The sequence below is a fragment of the Sorex fumeus genome, unplaced genomic scaffold, assembly GCF_029834395.1.
Source record: "Sorex fumeus unplaced genomic scaffold, SorFum_2.1 ptg000006l, whole genome shotgun sequence".
Taxonomy (NCBI): domain Eukaryota; kingdom Metazoa; phylum Chordata; class Mammalia; order Eulipotyphla; family Soricidae; genus Sorex; species Sorex fumeus.
In genome coordinates, this window is record NW_026606063.1 from 1131434 (window position 1) to 1152398 (window position 20965).

Genomic DNA, 20965 nt, shown 5'->3' on the forward strand with positions numbered 1-20965 from the left:
ATGAAGTAACCTGTGTCCACTTGAGAAATAATGATAAATATCCCTGATTCATATAGATACGTATGAACAACAATCACTGTGTCACTGTCATCTCATTAATTGTTGAATTATTCAAGCGGGCACCAGTAATGTCTCTCTTCCTCCCAGCCCTGAGATTTTAGCAGCCTCTTCTGACTCCATGGGCAACTCCATTCAGAAGGTGCCTTACCCAGGCTCGAAAGCTTTACATTATCTTTTAAAAAGCCGGGGGCTGGAATTTTCTGAGGATAGGGCATCGAAGGTTCGGAGCGCTGTCCCTGATGCGGCTCCTTGGGTCACTAAGGACCTCTTCTCATGGGACGCCTGGGACCAGGTAGAAAAGCTTGTTGTGGATAAATGAACAACAGGATGAAATTTTAACTGCACAGTTAGTCTCAGGGTGATGATTGTCATGGTTTGCCTGCGGGGGGGGGGGGGGGGGGGGGCCCTGGGTCTGATCCCTGACTCATCTTCCCGTGACACATCATCCTGTCCTGTGTGCCTCTGGCCCCAGGCCGGGGTGGCCCCAAAGCAGAACAAAACAACCCAAAGATTAGGTTCATGCCCCGGGGGAGTTCCCTGCTCGTGTCTCTCAGATGTGTTTTTCATCCCGGTCCCCGTGGATCCGCATCATTTCCGCTCGTGGCATTGCAGTGTCACCCTGCTAACCAGGGAGGCGCTCACTCAGGGCACATGTGTCCCTCCCCTGCCGGGAGCTGTCGTTCAGTCCATGGCATCGCTGTGAAGGGAAAACGTCATTTAATAAACACAGTGTCCGGGCCAGAGCAGTCGGCCAGTGGGTGCCCGGAGGCGCCTGGAGGTGCCCGGCCCTACCAGGAGCAGCCGAGCACTGCGGGGCATGGCCCAAACCCGAGTGAATCGACACCATCTCTCCTGCCCCTCCGCACTGGGGCACTGCCCTGACGTCACTGCTCATGGCCCTCTGGGCAGCCGTGGGGACCCTTGTTGCCCAGAGAAGAAAGTCTGGGTTGGGTTCGGGGGGACTGTGCCCACCCCCTCCCCCCACCCCGTGCTCCCGTGGCTCTCCCGGTCTCCCTGGGCTATTCCCAGCCCTCCCTTCCGTGGCCAGACCACCCGGACACGCTCCTGCCGGACCTTCCGCTCCTTCGTGTTCCCCGATGTCACGTGTGCCTTCGTCCCCAGGTCTCCCAGGACAGCCCCTGTGCGCCCGCACCCTGGAGGCCGGGAGCAGGGTGTCTCCTGGTGGGACAGCGCGGATCGTTCCCGCCAAGGAGTGTCGGGCCCCGTCCCTGGCCCTGATTGGTGGAGGGGAAACCCTGATGCGGCGTCTGGGTTGCTGCTCTGGGGTCCCGCTGCCCTCCCGAGAGGGAGCCCCTCGCCCTTGTCGCGGCTCCTCTGAGCCAGCGCCCGGCCCGTGCCCACCGCCCGCCCTCCCCATCCAGGTGTGCAGCACGTGGATCGGAAGCGGCGTCCTCAGCGACCTCAGCGACCTCCGCCGCGTGCACAATCTGCTCGTCTCCTCGCTGGACAAAGTCCAGGCGGGCCGGGGCTCGAGCAGCCAGCTGTACCGCGAGAGCGCCACCACCATGGAGAGGCTGGCCGTGCTGAAGGCCTGGGCAGAGGTGAGGAGCCGCGGGCGGGCGCTGGCCGGTGTCTGTCCCTGAACTGCCTTGGGACCCTGCGACCTTGCAAAATCCATCATTTCTCCAGGTTCTGCCCTGGGGACCCCACGTGGTCCCCCCAGGAGTGATCCCTGACTTCTGAGCCCAAAATCATCCCTGAGCACTGCCAGGTGTCGGCCCCCAAAAGCCAGAAAAGGGGGCCGGAGCCATGGCACAATGGGCAGCCCGCTTATCTTGCACGCGGCCGACCCGGGTTCAGCTCCCGGCATCCTATATGGTTCCCCAAGTGCCGCCAGGAGTAATTCCTGGGCGCAGAGCCAGGAGGAACCCCGAGCACCACTGGGTGTGACCCAAAAAGAACCTTAGGAAACTTTTGAAATTCGGGTTCTCTTCTTGTTTGGTTTGCGTCACACTGGTGGTGCTCAGGGCTTCCTCCGGCTCCCTGCTCAGGGGTCATTCCTGGTGGGTTTGGGGGCCTTCCTGAGGGGCTGGGGATCAAACCCAGGTCAGCGTGTGCGAGGCAAGTGCCTTACCCATTTCACGGTCTCTCTAGCCCCTCAGAGTCATGGTTTTCAATCCGTTTTTTAAAATCAATTGTCCGTGGCGCTTTGGGGCCGGCGGCATCTCGGCGCCCCTAATCCCCTCCCTCGTCCACGCTGGGATCCGTGGACCAGCTCTCCCGAGCTGCTGCCCTTGGCCGCTTGCTCCTCCCTCGGTGTGAGGAAGTGATTCGGCTCTGCCCCTCCCCCCCTGGCCTGGCCCGGCCTGGCCCGGCCTGGTCCTGCCCACGGCACTGGGCATGGCCTCCCCTGGCCCCTTCGAGTCCTGGGAACTGCGCGATCTTCTGCTCTCTCAGCACTGCGGCACTGCGCTGGGCACACCACGTTTGGTTCCTGGCACCGTATAAGGTCCCGCGAGCCCTGCTGGGAGTAAGCCCTGAGCACAGTGGGATGGAGCGTGGTCCCACAACCAAAACCAAACAAACAAAACTTTAAAAACTGGGCCAATTAGCCGATCATTTTATTCTGAGATCTATTAGAAATCCACACAGAGCTCCTCGATGAAAATGTTAATTCGGTGCTTATTATTCCAAGCAACAACAAAAAAACAAATTTAAATGTATTTCTTTATTCTGGAACCTGGTAGATTAAAAATTATACACAAACACACCATTGTTTAAAAGACCGCACAGAGGCACGAAGAGACAGCGCGCAGCGAGGGCGCGGTCCTGGCACTCTTCTGACCGCCTGACCGCCCTGAGCACAGAGCCAGGAGTGAGCCCAGAGCATCACCGCGTGTGTCTCCCGGCCAGTCCTTTATCTGGGGGACATCTGAGAGTGTGGACAGCGTTACATCCTGGAGCAGCAGGATGCTGTGTGGGTTTAATTGTCCTCGTTTTTCTCTCGGGCTTCTTGTGTAATACCTAATTCTTGTGTAATAAAAAGCTAAAATAGGGGTCGGAGCACTAGGGTGCAGGGTGCCGGCTGCACGGGCTGACCCAGGCTCAGCAACTGGCCTGCCTTCGTTTCCTCACTCCCGCCTGGAGTGGTCCGTGAGCACAGAGCCGGGCGTGAGCCCTGAGTGCCCTCAGGTCTGGCCCCGGCCCAGACAGTCTGTGCTGGGTTACCGTGTATCGAGTGTGGCCATGGGAAATGTTTAGGCTATTTTAGGAGACGACGGACAGTGGCAGTTCAGAGACATGAAAATATTTATAGTCACTGGCCCAGTCGTTTCATTTCTGGGGCTTTATTCTTGGGGAAACCATAAAAAAAATGCAGATGCCAGTTTTCAAAATCGTTTCCTTGGGGCCCAAGAGCTAGTCCAGGGGTTAAGGCCTTTGCCCTGTGTGCGGCCAGCCCAGCTCCCCCGGCCCCCGCCACACCCCGGCACTTCCTGGGAACATGTGAGACCGCATGAAGACCCGGGGATGACTTCACTCTTGGGTGCTGTCGGGCTTTTCTGGATTCCCAGGGCCCAGCACCGGAAGTGAGGACCAGTGTCTGCCCACGGAGCTGCGGTCCCTCGGAGGCCACTGCTGAGTGGAGTCTCGAGGCCAGTGCCGCAGGGACCCTCAGGCTGTGGCTCGGGATGAGGCCAGAGTCTCCGCACGGCCGGACAGCGCCCAGCGTCAGGAGTCAGCTCGGAAACTCCTTTTCTCGAGTTTTTCCCTTTAGTTTGGTGTGTGTGTGGGGGGGGGGGGGACACCCCCACTGCTGCTCTGCGTTTGGTCCTATTTTTGTTTGATGGTTTTAAAAGATGGACGCTGAGGACAGATACAGCCCTGTGCCCCCTCCAGGCAGGTGATGCCTGGCTATCCACAGTAGTGTTCCCACAGATGCCGGCAGTTTCCCCAGGTGCTCGAGCTGGTTCCGGCTTCGGGGGTCGCGCCCGAGGCCTCTCCCGCATCTCTGCCCAGCACAGGGGAGCTCGCGTCGGGGCGGCCCTGCCGATGCCCTGTCCCCGTCCCCCCAGAGGCATGCGCCTTTGTCACTGAGGCTGTTGGCAGTGCCGTCCTGGTGCCGGGCCGCATGTGTGGGCCCTGGACAGGACAAGAGGCCAGAGAGATAACTGGGGGCTGGACTCTTATGGCTCCAGCCCCCGGTGAGCACCGCACCCCCGACACAAGCAAGCAGACTTTCAAGTCCGCTTCCTGGGCCTGGGGAGTGTCCAGGGGCACTGCCTCGCAGGCAGCTGGAGACCCCATCCCACATAGAGCCCCGAGTCCCACCAGGGCTGACCCCCAAGCTCAGGGACAGGACTTAGCCCTGAGTACCCCCACACACACACACACACATGCACACACTCACTTGGCCTTTGGTTCCTTTTTGTCTGTGTGTGTTTTGGGTCACACCAAGTGATGCTTCGGGGTTCCTCCTGGCTCTGCACTCAGGAATCACTCCTGGCAGTGCTCAGGGGACCAGGTGGGATGCTGGGGATCGAATGCGGGTCATCTGCGTGCAAGGCAAATGCCCTCCCCACTGCCCTATCGCTCCAGCCCCGTCTGGTTCTAATTCCTTCATGGGCCAGAGAGTCGAGTCCCAGGGTGAGCGTGGAGGTCCTGTGTGGGGCCCAGCCAGACACCCACTCCCGTGCTCCCCGCACTCCTGTTCCTGCTGCTTTGCCGGGACGGACACACACGTCCGTCTCTGGGACCCGCGGTTCTGGCCCAAGAGCCAGCGCAGGTGAACGGCGTGCCTCGCCAGGGCTCCGTGCCTGCGACCGGGATGCCGACGAGACCCGTTCCTGGGCTGTCGCTGTGCAGATGAGGCTCAGGGCTCGCCTCGGGACTTGGTCCGTGTGCGTCTTGGGGCAACGTGCTCCTGTTACCCCTGGTAACGGGCTCCCGCCGGCCAGAACCCCGGACACTGTCCCTGGCCACGGTCTGGAGCCTGCCCTGCCCGACCCCTCATTAGCGGCCCTGAAGTCACGCACGGAGCCAGAGGTGGTTTCCTCGGATTCCGTCCCGTGCCATTTTCTTACTCAAGCTTTTATTTATTTTTATTTTTCTCCTTCATCGATGCGTGATTCAGCGTTCTACGCACAAAAGCAAAAGCAAACAAAGAAAAATAACTTCCACAAAGAAGGTCTTTAAATGATACGTTTTAGGAACTTGCTATTATACTTGTGTTTGGTTTGGCGTCTTGTTTCTTTTTTATTTCCAAAATGGAAAGAGAGGCTAGAGGTAATACATGTGATTAGTAAATTATATTCCTGGCCCAGCTGTGGGCCGTGGGGGCCGGGCCCTACATCTCTCTCGGGGAGGGACTTAGAGGCTGTTTCTGGGGACCTTCCTCTGGCCTTTTTCTCTGAACACTTTCAGATTGTGTCGAATCAAACAGGAAGTTGTTCCCGAGGGGGTGGGGGGACATTCACTCCTAAGCAGGGACTTTGTAGAGCAGAACAAGGGACACCAGAGTCCAGAGGCCTCCCTGCCCCCGAGATATGTTGGATCAGAGCTCTCGGACAACGCCAGGGCACTGGCCCGGCACGTGGTCTCGGGTTCGAGTCCTGGCGCCCTGAGTACAGCCAGGTGCGCAGCCCGGCCCCGCCCCGCCAAGGGAAACCACCGCGTCTGTCCAGAGTCTCGGTCAGGCTGGTGGTCTGCAGAGCACTGGTCCCGTCCCGCGGCCTCAGCAGCCGCGACGTGCGGGCGGTGGTCCCGGGGGCGCCTCCCTCCAGCTCCCCTTCCCGCTCGCCCCCAGGTCTACGTGGTCGCCATGAACACGAAGAAGGAAGCGGAGTCCAGGCCGCGAAGGGCCCCGCGGGGCGCCGAGGAGGACGAGGCGGACGAGGGGGCCCGGGACGAGCTGCCGCCCGACAGCCTGGTGACGCTGGTGCAGCCGGAGCTGCCCACGCTGAGCCGCCTCTGGCTGGCCGCACTCCGGGACTATGCGCTGCTCTCGCTGCCCGCCGAGTTCGCCAGCCAGCTGCCCGCTGACGGTGCGTCCCCTCCCGCGGCGGGGGAAGGGGGGAGGGCACGTCCCTGGGCCGGGCCTGGCTCGGTGGCCCTCGGGTCAGGCCCTCTAAGTGGCCCCGATGGCCAGCTGGGGGGGCGCCGTCCGCTGGGCAGTGAGGGCGGGAAGGGGGAGGGGCAGGGAGAGAGGGGGGGAGCCACGGCGGGTGTGAGGGGTGGGCACAGGCCGGGGTGGGGGGTGGGGGCAACCGTGGGCATCGAGGGGCGCAGACCCGGCACGGGGAGGCGTGCGCTTCCGGCGGGGCCCACCCAGTTCCTGTGGCCGCTCTGCCTGTGTTCCGTGTCCCCCTGTGGTCCAGGCCCCGCAGAGGCAATACTGGGCGGGCCACCTGTAGGGGTGCCTCAGGGCGGGGCACCGTGTGAGACCTGGCAGGCGGGTCACTGGCTCTGGGTGTTGGCCCCAGTCTGCGACCTCCCCCCCTTCCCGTGAAGCACCGGCCCCCACGTCCTGGCGGTGTTGGCCACCGAGGCAGGTGCCACCGAGGCAGGTGGGAGCCGAGGTCTCGGAGTCCTGCACGAGCACCTTCATGGGGAATAACGGGGCTGGAATGATAGTACCGTGGAGAGGCGCTGATCTGGCACACGCCAGCCCGGGTTCGATCCCAGCATCCCATATGCTCCCTCGAGCACCGCCAGGAGTGATTCCTGAGTGCAGAGCCAGGAGTAAGCCCTGAGCATTGCCAGATGGGACCCAAAACGCAAAAAAGAAGAGGAAAATACTGGTCGGCTGGTCTGGGTTTGATCCCCCGCCGCCCCGGCCCCCCTGGACCCCGAGAGCCCACTCAGGGAGTGACCCCTGGGCACAGGGTCCGGAGTAAGCCACCGCAGCATTGGCGTGGCCCCCACATAAAAAACCAGCAGAAGCGAAACGTGACGCCCGGCGTCCCTCGGCTCTCCCAGGAGGAGCGTTCTACACCCCCGAGACCATCGACACGGCGCGGCTCCACTACCGCGACTCCTGGGCGCCCATCCTGCACGCCGTGGCTCTCTGGCTGAACAGCACCGGCTTCTCCTGCATGGACGAGGCGGCGGCCACGGCGGGGTCGCAGAAACGCCCGCCCCCGGGAGCGGGGCCCCCCGGCAAGCCTCTGGCGGACATCAACAAGGACCGGATGCACCTGATCCTCGGTAGGACCCAGAAACACCCCCCCCACACACACCCGTCTTGGGGGAAGATGCGAGCGAGGCCACATGCATGTTCCGTGGCTTCACGCGGGCGCCACGAAACAGCGCAGGAGCCGGGAGAGAGCGGGAGGGTGGGGGGCTGCCCTCGTGAGCGGACTGCGTGGGTGCCACCCCAGCAGCCGGGGTGATGGGTCCCTGAGCCCAGAGTCCGGAGGGAGCCGGTACGACGCCACACGTAGGCAGGGTGGAGGGGGCGCTTGGTGGCGGCCCTGGAGTGGCGTCTGCCTCAGCCTCGTGGGCGGCACCTCAGCCAGACCCGCCAAGCCGCCAGGTCAGAGCCAGGAGCACACGGGAAGAGGCCGCTCGGCCCAGCGCGGCCGACCCACAGCAGGGCGCGAAGGCAGCCAGGCCAGTCACCGGCGGGTCCTGCCTCCCGGGCCCAGTGGCAGTGCTGGCCCTTGCTGGCCTGCGCCTCAGCTGGCTCCGGCCCGAGTGGGAGCCGGGGAGAGAGATGGCGAGGCCGGGCCCCAGCACGGCTGCATCGATGGGGGGTTGGGGAGGGGAGGAGATGTCCCACCCGCCTGCAAAATCCCCGGGGGCCGTGGCCCTGCGCGGCCAGCCTGGGTGTGACCCCCAGAGCAGCCACAGAGGAAGGAGGGAGGGACCGGCCCGCCCGCCCTGAGCACCCCTCGCTTGCATGGCCCTGCGTCCCCCTCCCGCCCCGCGGCGCGAGCACTCGGTGCCCCTGTCCCCGCAGGCGTGAGCATTCAGTTCCTCTGTTCCCCGAGACCCGAGGAGCCCGTGGAGCACGTCACCGCCTGCCTGCAGGCCTTGCACACGCTGCTCGAGGCCCCCTACGCGCGCGCCCACATCGCCGAAGACCAGGTAGGGCTCGCGCGCTGCGCTCGGACTGCTCTGACGGCAGCGCTCCCGCGTCCCGCATGCGGGGACGTGCCATCTGGTCGAGACTCGGGGCGTGACCTGGAGCCTGGGCCAAGCGCCCTGGGGCAGGCGGGCGGGCGTGGGCGGCCCACGGCCACGCTCCCTCTTGGGAATGTTCCATGTAAATGGCAAATTCCTCTTCCTCACTCGGCGGTCTTTTTTGTGGGCCGTGCCCTGGGTTCAAGTCTAACAGGTGAATCGCCTTTCTCTAACTGTTACATCCTCCACCCCTCTCGGAGAGCCCGGCAAGCTACCGAGAATATTCGATATGCCAGACACAGTAACAACAAAGTCTCCAATGGAGACGTTACTGGGCCCGCTCGAGCAAATCGACGATCAACGGGAGGGCCTTTACCTTTACCTTTACCTTACATGGGACATTTTCATGACCCTTCACGTGCGTCACTGGAGTCGACCTGAGCAGCTGCGGCCACTGTGTTTGGGTTATTCCAGCAATACTGGACAGTAGGACTGGGTGGCAGCCGGACGTTTCCGCAACAGCAGCGCCACTGGGTGGGGGTAGATGTGTGGACGGGTGGGTGGGAAGGTGGGCAGCTGAGTTGGTCGGTGGATCATAGCCACAGGATGACTGGTCGCTCGATAGCTTCCCGGGAATTGGTTTCCTTCGAGAGATAAGAGCGGATGTCAGCCGTGGTGTCGTTTCCACGACTCCAGATTGGTAACGAAGATACTAGCCTGGGAAAACGGGTTAGAGGGAGGCGGGGGCCGGGCTGGGGGCCGGAGCACATGTTCTGTGTGTGTGCAGGAGGCCCGGCTCAGTGCCCAGGACCCCGTGTCCCTCGGCGAGTCTGAGCACTGAGTGGGATCAGTGCCTCAGGAACAAACAGAAAGCAGCCGATTCCTGACTCAGATGCAGGTGGAGGTCAGCGAGTGGATCAGCCGTGTGGGCAGCAGTTGCTTATCCCCAGACTCGTTTCCTCTGCCCGGCCGCGGGCCCGCCGGCCTCTTCTCCTCACGCCAGGGTCACCGTCTGTTGGGTTTCCCTGTGGCCCCTTAGAAATGTCCCGGGAGCCTGGGGGGGTTCGTGCAGCCCCTAGAACCGCAGGAGGCAGACTCGGGCGAGAGGGACCAGGACAGGAGCGGCTGGAGGGCGGGTGCCGAGGAAGAGGAGAGGGTGGGCAAGGGCAGCGAAGGGCAGAGCCGGACCCCTGAGGTGGGGAGAGGAACGCCTGGGCTCTGTCTCTCAGTGACCGCAAAGGGAGCTCCGACTTCCGGGGTGCAGGGGGCCCAGCGATGGACTCAGAGGCGCGAGAAAGTGGGTGCGGGGGCCTGGGGAGGGGGGTGGGGGCGTCAGAGCCGCGGGGTGACCCCCAGCGGGCAGAGGGGCACCCGGGGGGCCGGGAGAGCAGAGGCCCTGGAGTGTGCCGAGTGAGCACGCGTGCTAGGGTGGGGTCCCAGCGCCCGGCGTGTTCCCGGAACCAACAGAACAGCCCCCGGGCAGCCCTGAGCAGCGGGCGGCAGGAGACTGGCCTGTGGCCGCAGACGTCCCAGGCCGTGGTTGCAGCTGGCCGGGGCCCTCCTGGATGGCGCCCGTGCCCTGCCCGCAGGCTGACCGTGCCCTCACCTTGCCCGACAGCTCATCGGCGTGGAGCTGCTGAGTGCCCTGCACCGCCTCCTGCTCACCTGGAACCCGCCGTCGGTGCAGCTGCTGGTGACGGCCGTGGCACAGCAGATCGTCAGGGCCGCACAGGACCACTGGCAGGAGCGGCGGAGTGCGCTAAGTACGCCCGGGGCCGCCGATGCGCGCGCTTCAGTTTTAAAAAAAAAGTTGCTAAGATTTCGCTCATCTTAAAAAAGTGTAAGATGAGCAAACGGGCCCACGGGTCGCGACAGGCCTGTGGAAGACGGAACGTGATGTTCCTCTTGTCGGAGGCACCAGATGAAGGGCCTCGGAGGCGGCTTACATGGGTGAGCCTGGGCCCGGCCCACGTGAAGCCCCCGGCCAGCCCCAGAACTACGTGACCCCTCACCACACGGGAGTTGGGTGGTCCTCGTGGCCCTAGCAGCTGCCAGTCGGGATCCCTAGGAGAGAGAATCAGGCTGGAGGGATAGTATGAGGGGAGGGCACTTGCCTTGCACGTGGCCGACCCGGGTTCCATCCCCGGCATCCCGTACGGTCCCCCGAGCACTGCCAGGCGTGATCCCTGAGAGCAGAGCCAGGAGTCAGCCCTGAGCATCGCCAGTGTGTGGCAACAGAACAAAACGCAAGCGAAGCTGCTTGTGATCAACTTTATTCACCTTCGAGACTTCATGTGGTTGGGGCTGGAGTGATAGCACAGCGGGGAGGGCGTTTGCCTTGCACTCGGCAGACCCGGGTTCTATTCCCAGCATCCCAGAGGGTCCCTCAGCGCCGCCAGGAGTCATTCACTCCTGAGCGCAGAGCCAGGAGTAACCCCTGAGCATCGCTGGGTGTGACCCCAAAAGCCAGACTTCATATGGCTTCACCAGACATATGTGTCACTTATAAAATACGTTCATAAGACAAAGTAGCAGACGGACAGAGAAGGCTGAGGCACTCACCCAGCGCACGGCCACCCGCACCCTGGGGTACCCAGCCCCGCAGCGCACTGCCCGTGTGGCCAAGAAATGAACACTCAGAGCTCTTCCCGAGTGAAATGGCAACTCAAGGCCAATAAGCAACTCAGACGGCCGGGACCCACTGGCCCCTCACACGGTGCTGTCCACAGGCCCGTCCTGAGAGTGGCCCTGGCCACCCCCCGTGGCCGGGCTGGCGCCCTTGGCTCCGGGCTCTGTCCATGGAGAGCACAAGGCCAGGTCCTGGGAAGGCCGAGAGCGTCCTGGAGTGACGGCGGCACCTGCAGCCCTGCCAGATGCTCCATCACCGACTAGGATCAGTGTTCAGGGTTTGAGGTTTTTTTTGTTTCTTTTTGGGTCACACCCAGCGATGCTCAGGGGTTACTCCTGGCTTTACGCTCAAGAATTACTCCGGCAGTGCTTGGTGGACCGTCCGGGATGCTGGGAATCGAACCCAGGTCGGCCACGTGCCAGGCAAACACCCTCCCCGCTGTGCCGTCGCTCCAGCCCCAGGGTTGGGATTCTCGAGGCTGGCCGGGACGCTCAGCTCACCGACGGCCCTTTCGGTTCCCGCCCCCAAGGTGAGGACGACCCAGACGCCGCCTCGCTCGGGGAGGGCGGGGACAGCGGGGGCCTCGTGCCCGGCAAGTCCCTCGTGTTCGCCACCATGGAGCTGCTCATGTTCCTCCTCGTGCGGCACCTGCCGCAGCTCAGCGCCAAGACGTCCCCGAGCCGCGCGGGCACCAGGGCCCAGCTGTCGGAGGAGAGCGCCCGCCTGGTGGCCGCCACCGTCGCCATCCTCTCGGACCTGCCGTCCCTCTGCTCGCCGGCTGGTGAGTGCACGCCCGCCCTGGCCCCGAGAGCGGGTGCTGTGGCATCACGGGCACCGGCTTTCGGATCGGTCCCTGGTCCTGGCTGAGACCTGAGCCAAGGGCCGGGATGGCTCAGCGCGAGCGCGGTCACCGAGAGCCCGTGGCCACCCCAGGCTCTACTCCCTGGGGCCTGAGGATGCCGGAGAGGAAGCCGCGCGTCCCCGCCTTCTCGCGGACGCAGGAATAGAGCCAAGACGCGGGTACCCGGCAGCTGGGGACGCGACCTCGGTCAGGGGCAGTGCGTGGCCGTGTGTGCCCGGAGGCATCCAAGGGCTGGGAGGCTGGACTCGGCCTCCCTGTCCCTTTCTGTCCCCCGCTTTGTTTGATCACCACTTTACAAAGCTGTGCATGGGGCGTCTGTGACGGGCGATCACTCCACCTTCCCGCGCGTGGTCCCGCCACCACTGCCCCTTCCTGCCACCGTCGTCCCCATCTTCCCAGCCCCCCGCCCAGCGGGCCCCGTCGTGGGCCCACGGCAGGTGAGTTTATGTTGCTCAACGCCATTAAATGGCTAACGGGATGACCAAAGCATTTTCCTAGAAGAAGGTAAAAAGGTAAAGGCCCTCCCGTTGATCGTTGATTTGCTCGAGCAGGCCCAGTAACGTCTCCATGGGAGACTTTGTTGTTACTGTGTCTGGCATATCGAATACTCTCGGTAGCTTGCCGGGCTCTCCGAGAGGGGCGGAGGAATCGAACTCGGGTCGGCCATGTTGGCCGCTTGTAAGGCGAATGCCCTACCCGCTGTGCTATCGCTCCAGCCCCTTCCTAGAAGAAACTTTGGGAAAATTGTTGAGCATCCCCATGGGCACAGGAAGTTCTCGTCTGAACGTTTGCTGAGCGGCTGTTGCAAGTTAAGCGTCTGTGCTAAGGTTTCTGTTTGTCGGCATTGGTGAGCGTCTGTGCTCCTACGGGGATATCAGTGCTGTCGATTGGAGTTGTCGCTCCAGAAAAGCCAGAGTATTTAACTGGGCAGTGAACTATTCCACTGGGCGTGGCCTTTGGGCTTCTGGAAGTGGGGGGGTGGGAGAGGTCGTGTCCCCGCACCCCCCCACTCCCGAGGACGGCCTTCGAGTTGGCAACAGCCTCCAGGCGTCTTGTGTTTCCTCCCCGGCCAGTGTCCGTCTTTTTCATCCTGCGGCCACGGTCTGGTCGAACGTGATACGCCAAGACGGCTTTTGTGCCTGAGAACGGCCCCGCGCGTGCCTCGGTTGTTCGCGCGCTGCTGAAGGGACACGGTGACGGTTTCCTTTCTCTCTTCCTTTCTCCGTGTCCTGGTGAAGGCCGTGGCACATTCCTTGGGCGAGTCATGGAAACGAGTACGTTTTGGGCAAGCAGGAACCGTTGTCCCCTTTGGCTCGTTGGCTTGCTACTTACTTTCCCTCCCGAACGTTGGACGAGAGTCTTCATCCTGTCGGTTTGTAGGAAAGGAACGAAGAGAAAGAACATCGAACTGTTGCCCGTTGTCAAAACGGGCCTCGTGTCTCCCCGCAGGGTGCCTGACGATCCTGCCCACGATTCTGTTCCTCCTGGCGAGGACCCTGAAGGACACCGCCGTGAAGTCTGCGGAGAACCAGGTGCCCCTGCCGGTCACGGCGGCCCTGCAGGGCCTCAAGAGCATCGTCACGCTCTCGCTGGCCAGGACCGAGGACACGCGGAGGCAGTGGACGGCGCTGATCCGGAGCACCCTCGCCTGCATCCTGGAGAACCCACAGCCAGGTAGCCCGGCCGGGTCAGAGGCTGCACGGGGGAGGCCGCTGGCCCTGCGCAGAGCCGACTGGGTCCATCCCCGGCACCCAAGCGGTCCCCACTCCCTGCCAGGGGCCAACCCTGAGCACAGAGCCAGGAGGAAGCCCTGAGCGCTGCCTGGTGTGGCCCAGGAACCAAAATAAATAAATAAATAAATAGCTACATTTAGGGTGGTTGGAGAGACAGTGTAGTGAGCAGGGCGGGGGCCAGAGAGATGGTGCAGTGGGCAGGGCAGGGGGCCAGAGAGGTGGTGCAGTGGGCAGGGCGGGGGGCCAGAGAGGTGGTGCAGTGGGCAGGGCGCTTGCCTTGCATGTGGCTGACCAGGGTCCCATCCCATTCTGTTGTATGAAAGCTGGTACTCTTAGGAGATAAGGGGAGCGTATCAAATATGTACATCAAATGTCTGTATAATCTGGGGCTGGAGCCATAGCACAGCAGGGAGGGCGTTTGCCTTGCACGCGGCCGACCCAGGTTCGAGTTCCGTCATCCCGTATGGTCCCCTGAGCACCACCAAGAGTAATTCCTGAGTGGAGAACCAGGAGTGACCCCTGTGCATTGCTGGGTATGACCCCTCCAAAAAAAAAGTCTGTATGATCTGTAAGTATACACACACTTCACGGAGTTTGAATTTACAAAATAGAGAGAGGGGAAATTCTGAACGATTTATTTACTTTTGGCTCTGGGCCATACCTGGTGGGGCTCTGCGCTCAGGGGTCACTCCCGGAGGGCTTGGGGAACCATAATCTGGGGTGCTTGGGACGGAACCCGGGTCGGCCACAAGCAAAGCAAATGCCCTCCCTGCAGCACTGTTGATCCGGCCCCCAAGGGTTTGGTTCTGTTTTCACGCCACACCCATCAGTGCTCAGGGCTGACTCCTGGCTCTGTGCTCAGGAATCACTCCTGGCAGTGCTCCGGAGGCCCCTTTGGGGTGCTAGTTGAAAGACAGGCTTCCCGCTGTACTATCTCTCCAGCCCAAAAAACAGTTTAGACTTGGAGAGAGAGAGCAAGGGCTAGGACCATGGTTCCCTGCTCTCTCCCGGCCTCATCTCCAGTTCCCCAAGGTCCCCAGGTACTGCTGGGAGTGATGGCGGAGCACTGTGGGGTCTGGACCGAGAGTCCCCACAGCAAAAGAAGTTGAATAACCTGTAACTTCTGTAGACATGTAACATTCTACATAATATTTCAATCCTCCCATAGCAGTTACTGGGGCAATCGCTCTGTTTTAGAACTTAATGTGTCATCTAGCGAACAGGAAGTTGGGGGCTCTCTCCCGGTAGCCCCGTGCTGGGGGGAGCAGTGGTGACCGACACGCACATCCCTCCCCTGAAGGTTCTGGGGGCTGCGGCAGTGTGGGGCGTATAGCACAGTGGGCAGGGCACTGGCCTTGCGCACGGCTGACCCAGGCTGGATCCCCAGCACCCACTAGGGGCCCCCGAGCCCACCAGGAGTGACCCCTGAGTGTGGGAGTAACCCCTGAGCACCACCAGGTATGGCCCCAAAACACCCAAAAACAAATAAGACCAAACAAACAGAAAGAACGTTCCAGCCCCGTTGGCACCACGCTGTCGCTTTTCCTGCTGCTCAGGATTCCGTTGTCTCTTGGTTTCAGAGGACTCCGTGTCTGCCCCCGACGAGGTCAGCATGCTCACGGCCATCGCCCTGTTCCTGTGGTCAGCGGGCAGCGAGGTGATCGGAGTCCCGAGCCTGCAGGCTGGCTGCATGAGCAGATTCAAAAACGCGCTCAACTCCTGTGACCCGTGGGTAAGGGGGTTTCCGGATTGATCAACACGGCAGCTGGCAGGAAGGCGCGATGCCGGAGCGGGCGGTGGGCAGTGCGGAGGGGCACATGCAGGGTTGATGGTCTTGGGGTCAGTTCTCTGATACTTAGATGTTCTGGGGCTGGAGGACAGGACAGCCGGCCGGGCACTCGCCTCCCCCAGGGCCAGCCCGGGTTCCATCCGCAGCCCCACACGGCCTACCCTGAGCACAGAAGCAGGATCTTTCTTTTTGCTTTTTCTTTTGCTTTTTGGGTCACACCCAGCGATGCTCCAGGCTTACTCCTGGCTCTGCACTCAGGAATTACTGCTGGCGGAGCTTGGGGGACCATATGGGATGGTGGGAATCGAACCCGGGTCAGCTGCGTGCAAGGCAAATGCCCCACCCATGGGACTATCACTTCAGCCTAGAAGCAGGATCTTTTTTTTTTTTTTTTTTTTGGTTTTTGGGTCACACCCGGCGATGCTCAGGGCTTACTCCTGGCTCATGCACTCAGGAATCACTCCTGGCGGTGCTCGGGGACCATATGGGATCCCATATGGGATCGAACCCAGGTCAGCTGTGTGCAAGGCAAATGCCCTCCCCACTGTGCTATTGCACCAGCCCCCCAAAATCAGGATCTTGACTCCCACTCAGCCAAGACAAAACCAGGACGGCCACGTAAACACCTCTGCGCCTTTTTTTTTTTTAAGTAAAACAGGTTTTATTTGGAGGTCTTGAAGGGAAGGAGGGAGAGAAGGTGGGAGAGAGTGGAGAGAAACACGCTCGAGAGAGAACCCGGGCTTCTCCCAGGGCGGAGAGAGCCCTGCACACATCCCAGCGTTGGACGGGAAAGCAGGAAAGTCCCCGTCCCAAGAGCAGGGATGCGGGCAACACATGTGCTCGGCCATGTGGGCGCCAGCAGCACAAGGGCTCCGGCAGCTTCTGCGCCCACCTCAGCACTTTAAACCCCACCCTGTCTCAGAGATGTGTTGGGTTTGTGGGGTTTTTGTCTTTTTTTTTTAACTTTTATTTTTTATTTTTATTTTTTATTTACATTCAGACTACCGAATGTAACCTGCCCACACGGCAGAGTCTGGCCAGCTCCCCGCGGCGTACCCAATATGCCAAAGACCAGTAACAACGATGGGTCTCATTCTCCTGACCCTGAAAGAGCCTTGAATATGGCACTTTTTAAAAAATCTCAGGGCTAGGACGAAGGAGATGTTACTGGGGCCTGCTCGAGGGAATCGACGAACAACAGGACGGTCGTGATCGTGATCGTGACTTTTATTTTTATAAAGTTGTTCACAGTACTTTATTACATTCAATATCCCAACACCAATCCCACCACCATTACATCTTCCCACCACCATGTTTCGAAATTTCCCACCACCACGCAAGCCTGCCCCCAAGGCAGACCCTAAGTAATCTGTCTTGTATGGCGTGTTATGAGTAATCCGCTAAAAATGATCCGAAGTGTGTGAAGATCGTTTATCTCACCTTGAGTTTTTGTCTTTTGATGTGTGTTTAGTTAGGGGCCACACCTGGTGGTACGCAGGGCCGCCTCCCGACTCTGACCAGGGATCAGCCCTGGAGATGCTCGCGGGTCATGCGTGGTATCGGCCACGCACAAGGCAAGTGCCTTAAGCCCCGGACTCTGCCTCCCGCCCATCCGGGAGGTGGTTGTTTTAGGGGATTTGGGTTTGGGTCTGGGGATGGTCAGCCACATCAGTGATGCTTGGGGTTTACCCTGGCCCGAGAAATATATTTTCCGAAAACACCCCCCGGGCCAGAGCGACAGCGCAGCAAGTGGGGTGCTTGCCTTGCATGCCGCAAACCGGGTTCGATCCCCAGCTCCCATGTGGGCCCCCAGGCCACCAGAAGTGATCGCTGAGTGTAGGGCCAGGAGTGAGCCCTGAGCGTCACCAGATGTGGCAAAAAAAAAAACAAGAAGCCGAGGCGTTGGTTTCCTGGCTGTGTAAACTCAAAAACGGAGCAGAGCAGCGGCGGCGGCTCTGTCTGTCCCGCCGCCCACGTTCGGTAGTCTGGGGAGGTCGATGGCGATGGGCAGGCGGAGGAAGGAAACGAGGGCCAGGCTGGTTGATGTCAGTTGCAGTTTATTCCAATCCTCTCTCCGTCTGCTCCGGTCTCTCTCCTCTGCCTCCCCTTGTCCATTCTTACAGTCTCATTCTATCCCCCCGCATGAGGGATTGGGGTAACAATTACACATAGGTGCAATCACAATCGACAGGGGCAGAATTCTTTCCCTTGGGGACATCCGCTCCTAAAGATCCTCATTATCAGATCAATCCACCCTAGAGCGGATTCCCCTGGGTGTGTTTCTCCTCTTCTTGTCCAACAAATGTATAAGCATTCATAACATGAATTGTTTTGTATGGACACAGTAAGAAATACCTTAAACTTATAGAATTGCCCTCCTAGGGCCCTCTCGATCTCAAGACTACAGTTTTCAGGCCAGATAGTCTTTCCCACCCCTAGCAGGATCCTAGTCTCGTCGTTACCTTTGGATCATGACAGCATTTGTCTATGATCAAACTCTTAACTTATAGTTAAGAATCGTGGCACCTTGGCCTGGCCCATTTCGCTGCCAGGGTAGCTCACCGCTTGCCCTGGGTCCATTCAGTCCCTCGTCGGGACCCTGCATTTGGGGTGTTAGGAACTAAGGGCAACTGAGGCTTAAGTCGAGAAAGCAGATGCCCAGGAGTGAATAACATTTAAATCCTAAATTACAAGCATAATATTAACGGTCTTCCTGTATCTATACAAAAAGGGCATGCTTTCTAAAAGGTTTGCTTTAAAGTAAACTGTTCATAAGACATAAGGAGAGGAGAAAGGCAATATTTCACTCATACATATAAAATCAGATTTCTGAGGAATCTAGCCTTACAAGTTGACAGTCTGATTAGGGGGAAAGCTGATTAACTGGGTGGGGAGGAGAGCATAGGGAAGACTGTTTACAGATAAACACAATGGGATGGAAGTGCCTCGGGAGCACTGTGATGGGTGTAACCAGATAAATCTAAGCTCCTTGTGGAGAAAGGGAGAAAGGACAAAGCAATGTCATCCTACACCTGACGTCGGCATGGATGGTGTGTGTTCCACTGCTTTTGACAGGTATCAGGGACCCTTCCTGCCTGCCTGCCCCCTCGTTTTCATTTTATTCTTACTAATATAAAGTTTTACTAATCAAAAAAGAATGAATGTGGGGCTGGAGTGATAGCACAGCGGGTAGGGCATTTGCCTTGCACGCAGCAGACCCGGGTTCGATTCCCAGCATCCCATATGGTCCCCTGAGCACCGCCAGGAGTAACTCCTGAGTAGAGAGCCAGGAGTAACCCCTGAGCATCACCAGGAGTGACCCAAAAAAGCAAAAAAAAAAAAAAAATGAATGAATGAGACTTTCCTTTCTAGACCTGGAAAATTAAAATGGGGACCCACAGGGCTGGAGATACCCGAGTCACGTGCCTTTAGACATTTATAGACTTTGTTTGAAATCATTCACATCCTAACCTTCCTTGCTGTCCTCCCCTTGTTCATCGATTTGCTCAAGCGGGCACCAGTAATGTGTCCATTGTGAGACTTGTTACTGTTTTGGGCATATGAATACGCCATGGGGAGCTTGCCAGGCTCTGCCGTGCGGGCAGGATACTCTTGGTAGCTTGCCGAGCTCTCCAAGAGGGATGGAGGAATTGAACCCAGGTCGGCCACGTGCAAGGCAAAACCCTACCCGCTGTGCTATGGCTCCAGCCCAACCTTCCTTGCTAGATACATTAATTAAACATGTTTCTTAAAGAAAGAGCTGTGCATTCCAGTCCTGGAACCCCTAAGACAAAAGAAAGAAAAGTAATCTGTAGGGCCAGAGGATCACACAGTGGGGAGGGCATTGGCCTTGCATGTGGCCAACCCACGCTCGATTCCCGGCACCCATAGGTCCCCCACGCACCACCAGGAGTGATCTCTGGGTGTAGGGCCAGGAGTGAGCCCTGAGCACTGCCTGGTGTGGTCCATCCTTCCCCCACCCCAAATTAAAAAAAAAGAAATACAACTTAGAATGCCTGATTTCTTTTTCTTCTTTTTTTTTAGTTTATGGGTCACACCCGGTGACGCTTAGGGGTTCCTCCTGGCTCTGCACTCAGGAATCACTCCTGGTGGTGCTCGGGGGACCCCATGGGATGCCGGGGATCGAACCCGGGTTGGGCACGTGTGAGACAAACACCCTCCCCGCCGTCCTCTCGCTCCAGCCGCAGAACGCCTGGGTTCTAGCTCCTTTCGCTCTCTTCGGACTATGGAAGCGTGATCATTTGGCCGTTCACATACGAGAACCGTTTGGCGGACGGAATCCGCTTCACTGCGTTTATTGAAAGTGCCTTGATGCCGTCCATTTTCTCTAGCTGGCGTTCTCTCCTGCTGTGGTCTGGCGGCGTCTCCTCTGCGCGCGGGACGCTCCGGGCGTGGGGTGGGACTCGGCAGGTGCTCAGCCGCTCGGTCCTCCCCCCCCAGGTCCAGGCCAAGTGCTTCCAGCTCCTGCCCTCCGTCTTCCAGCACTCCAACCGCGCCCTCTCGACCCCCTACATCCACTCCCTGGCGCCCATCGTGGTGGAGAAGCTCAAGGCCGTGGAGAGGAACAGACCGGCCAGCCACACCGAGCTCCTGGCTGTTCAGGAAGGAATCAAAGTTCTGGAAACGTTGGTCGCTCTGGGCGAGGAGCAGAACCGTACGTCAGTTCTTGTCAAAATCTACTTTTTGAAGTAAAGGTCTGAATTTGTGTTGGGGCCACAGCCAGCAACCCTGAGGGGTTTCTCTGGCTCTGCATGCAGTGCTCAGGGGACCATATGGGATGCCGGGGATCAATCCCGGGTCGGCCATGTGCAAGGTAAATGCCCTCCCCACTCTACTGTCTCTCGGACCCATGATTCATGTTTGTTTCTTCTTTTTTCTCTCTCTTTTTGGTTCACACCTGGCGATGCTCAGGGGTTCCTCCTGGCTCTGCACTCAGGAATTACCCCTGGCGGTGCTCAGGGGACCATATGGGATGCTGGGAATCGAACCCGGGTCAGCCACGTGCAAGGCAAACGCCCTCCCCGCTGTGCTGTTGCTCCAATCCCAAGAGTTGCATTTCTCTGCAAATAATGAAATGCCTGGTGTGAATCTTTAAAAAATAGCAAATTAAAAATGATCTTTTATTTAAAAAATAATAGTTTTTTTAAATAGTAAATGTGGGGCTGGGGGCAGAGAGATAGTAACGTGGAGACGCAGTTGCCTTGCACGCAGCCAGCCCCCCCCCCCCCCTGGTCCCTGGTCCCCGCCAGGAGCCGGACCGAGCACAGAGCCCTGAGCCCAGCCCGAAGCCCCCCTCCCGCCCCCCAGGACGGAGAAAAGAAGGGGGGCAGGAGGGAATCCTGCAGACGTGCCGGGCGCTGCCCACCCTGACTCCCGCGCCGGTCTCTGACCGTCCCTCTGTCCTGCAGGGGTCCAGCTCCTCGCGCTCCTGGTCCCCACGCTGATCTCGTACCTGCTGGACGAAGGGGCCTTCGCGGCGGCCGGCGCGGCTTCCCGGGAGCTCCACGAGTTTGCGCTGCAGAACCTGATGCGCATCGGGCCCCTCTACCCGCACGCCTTCAAGGCCGTCGTGGGGGCCGCGCCCGACCTCAAGTCGCGCCTGGAGACCGCCGTGCGGGCCAGCCAGGCCAGCCAGGCCAAGGCGGCCGCCCGCCAACCCGCCCCGACCATCCACTCCGCGCCGACCATCAAGCTGAAGACCAGTTTCTTCTGACGCGCGTCCCTCCAGCCCGGCCCCCGCCGCCCTGGAGCCGGAGCCGCCGAGTCCTGGCGGGGCGCCCTCCACTCGC

The 20965-nt window shown here is 60.0% G+C and overlaps 1 protein-coding gene across 1 annotated transcript in view; it reads left to right on the top strand.

The window, feature by feature from the left end:
- HEATR5B (HEAT repeat containing 5B) overlaps window positions 1-20965 on the top strand; it is a 254056-nt gene that overhangs the window by 40425 nt on the left and 192666 nt on the right. Inside the window, exons 27-36 of the mRNA XM_056127193.1 lie at window positions 1443-1622; window positions 5825-6062; window positions 6997-7224; window positions 7979-8106; window positions 9761-9905; window positions 11301-11552; window positions 13083-13307; window positions 14947-15098; window positions 19617-19830; window positions 20585-20894. Of these exons, the coding sequence (XP_055983168.1) occupies window positions 1443-1622; window positions 5825-6062; window positions 6997-7224; window positions 7979-8106; window positions 9761-9905; window positions 11301-11552; window positions 13083-13307; window positions 14947-15098; window positions 19617-19830; window positions 20585-20889 (2067 nt within the window). The 3' untranslated portion in view covers window positions 20890-20894. The remainder of the gene's footprint in view (window positions 1-1442; window positions 1623-5824; window positions 6063-6996; window positions 7225-7978; window positions 8107-9760; window positions 9906-11300; window positions 11553-13082; window positions 13308-14946; window positions 15099-19616; window positions 19831-20584; window positions 20895-20965) is intronic.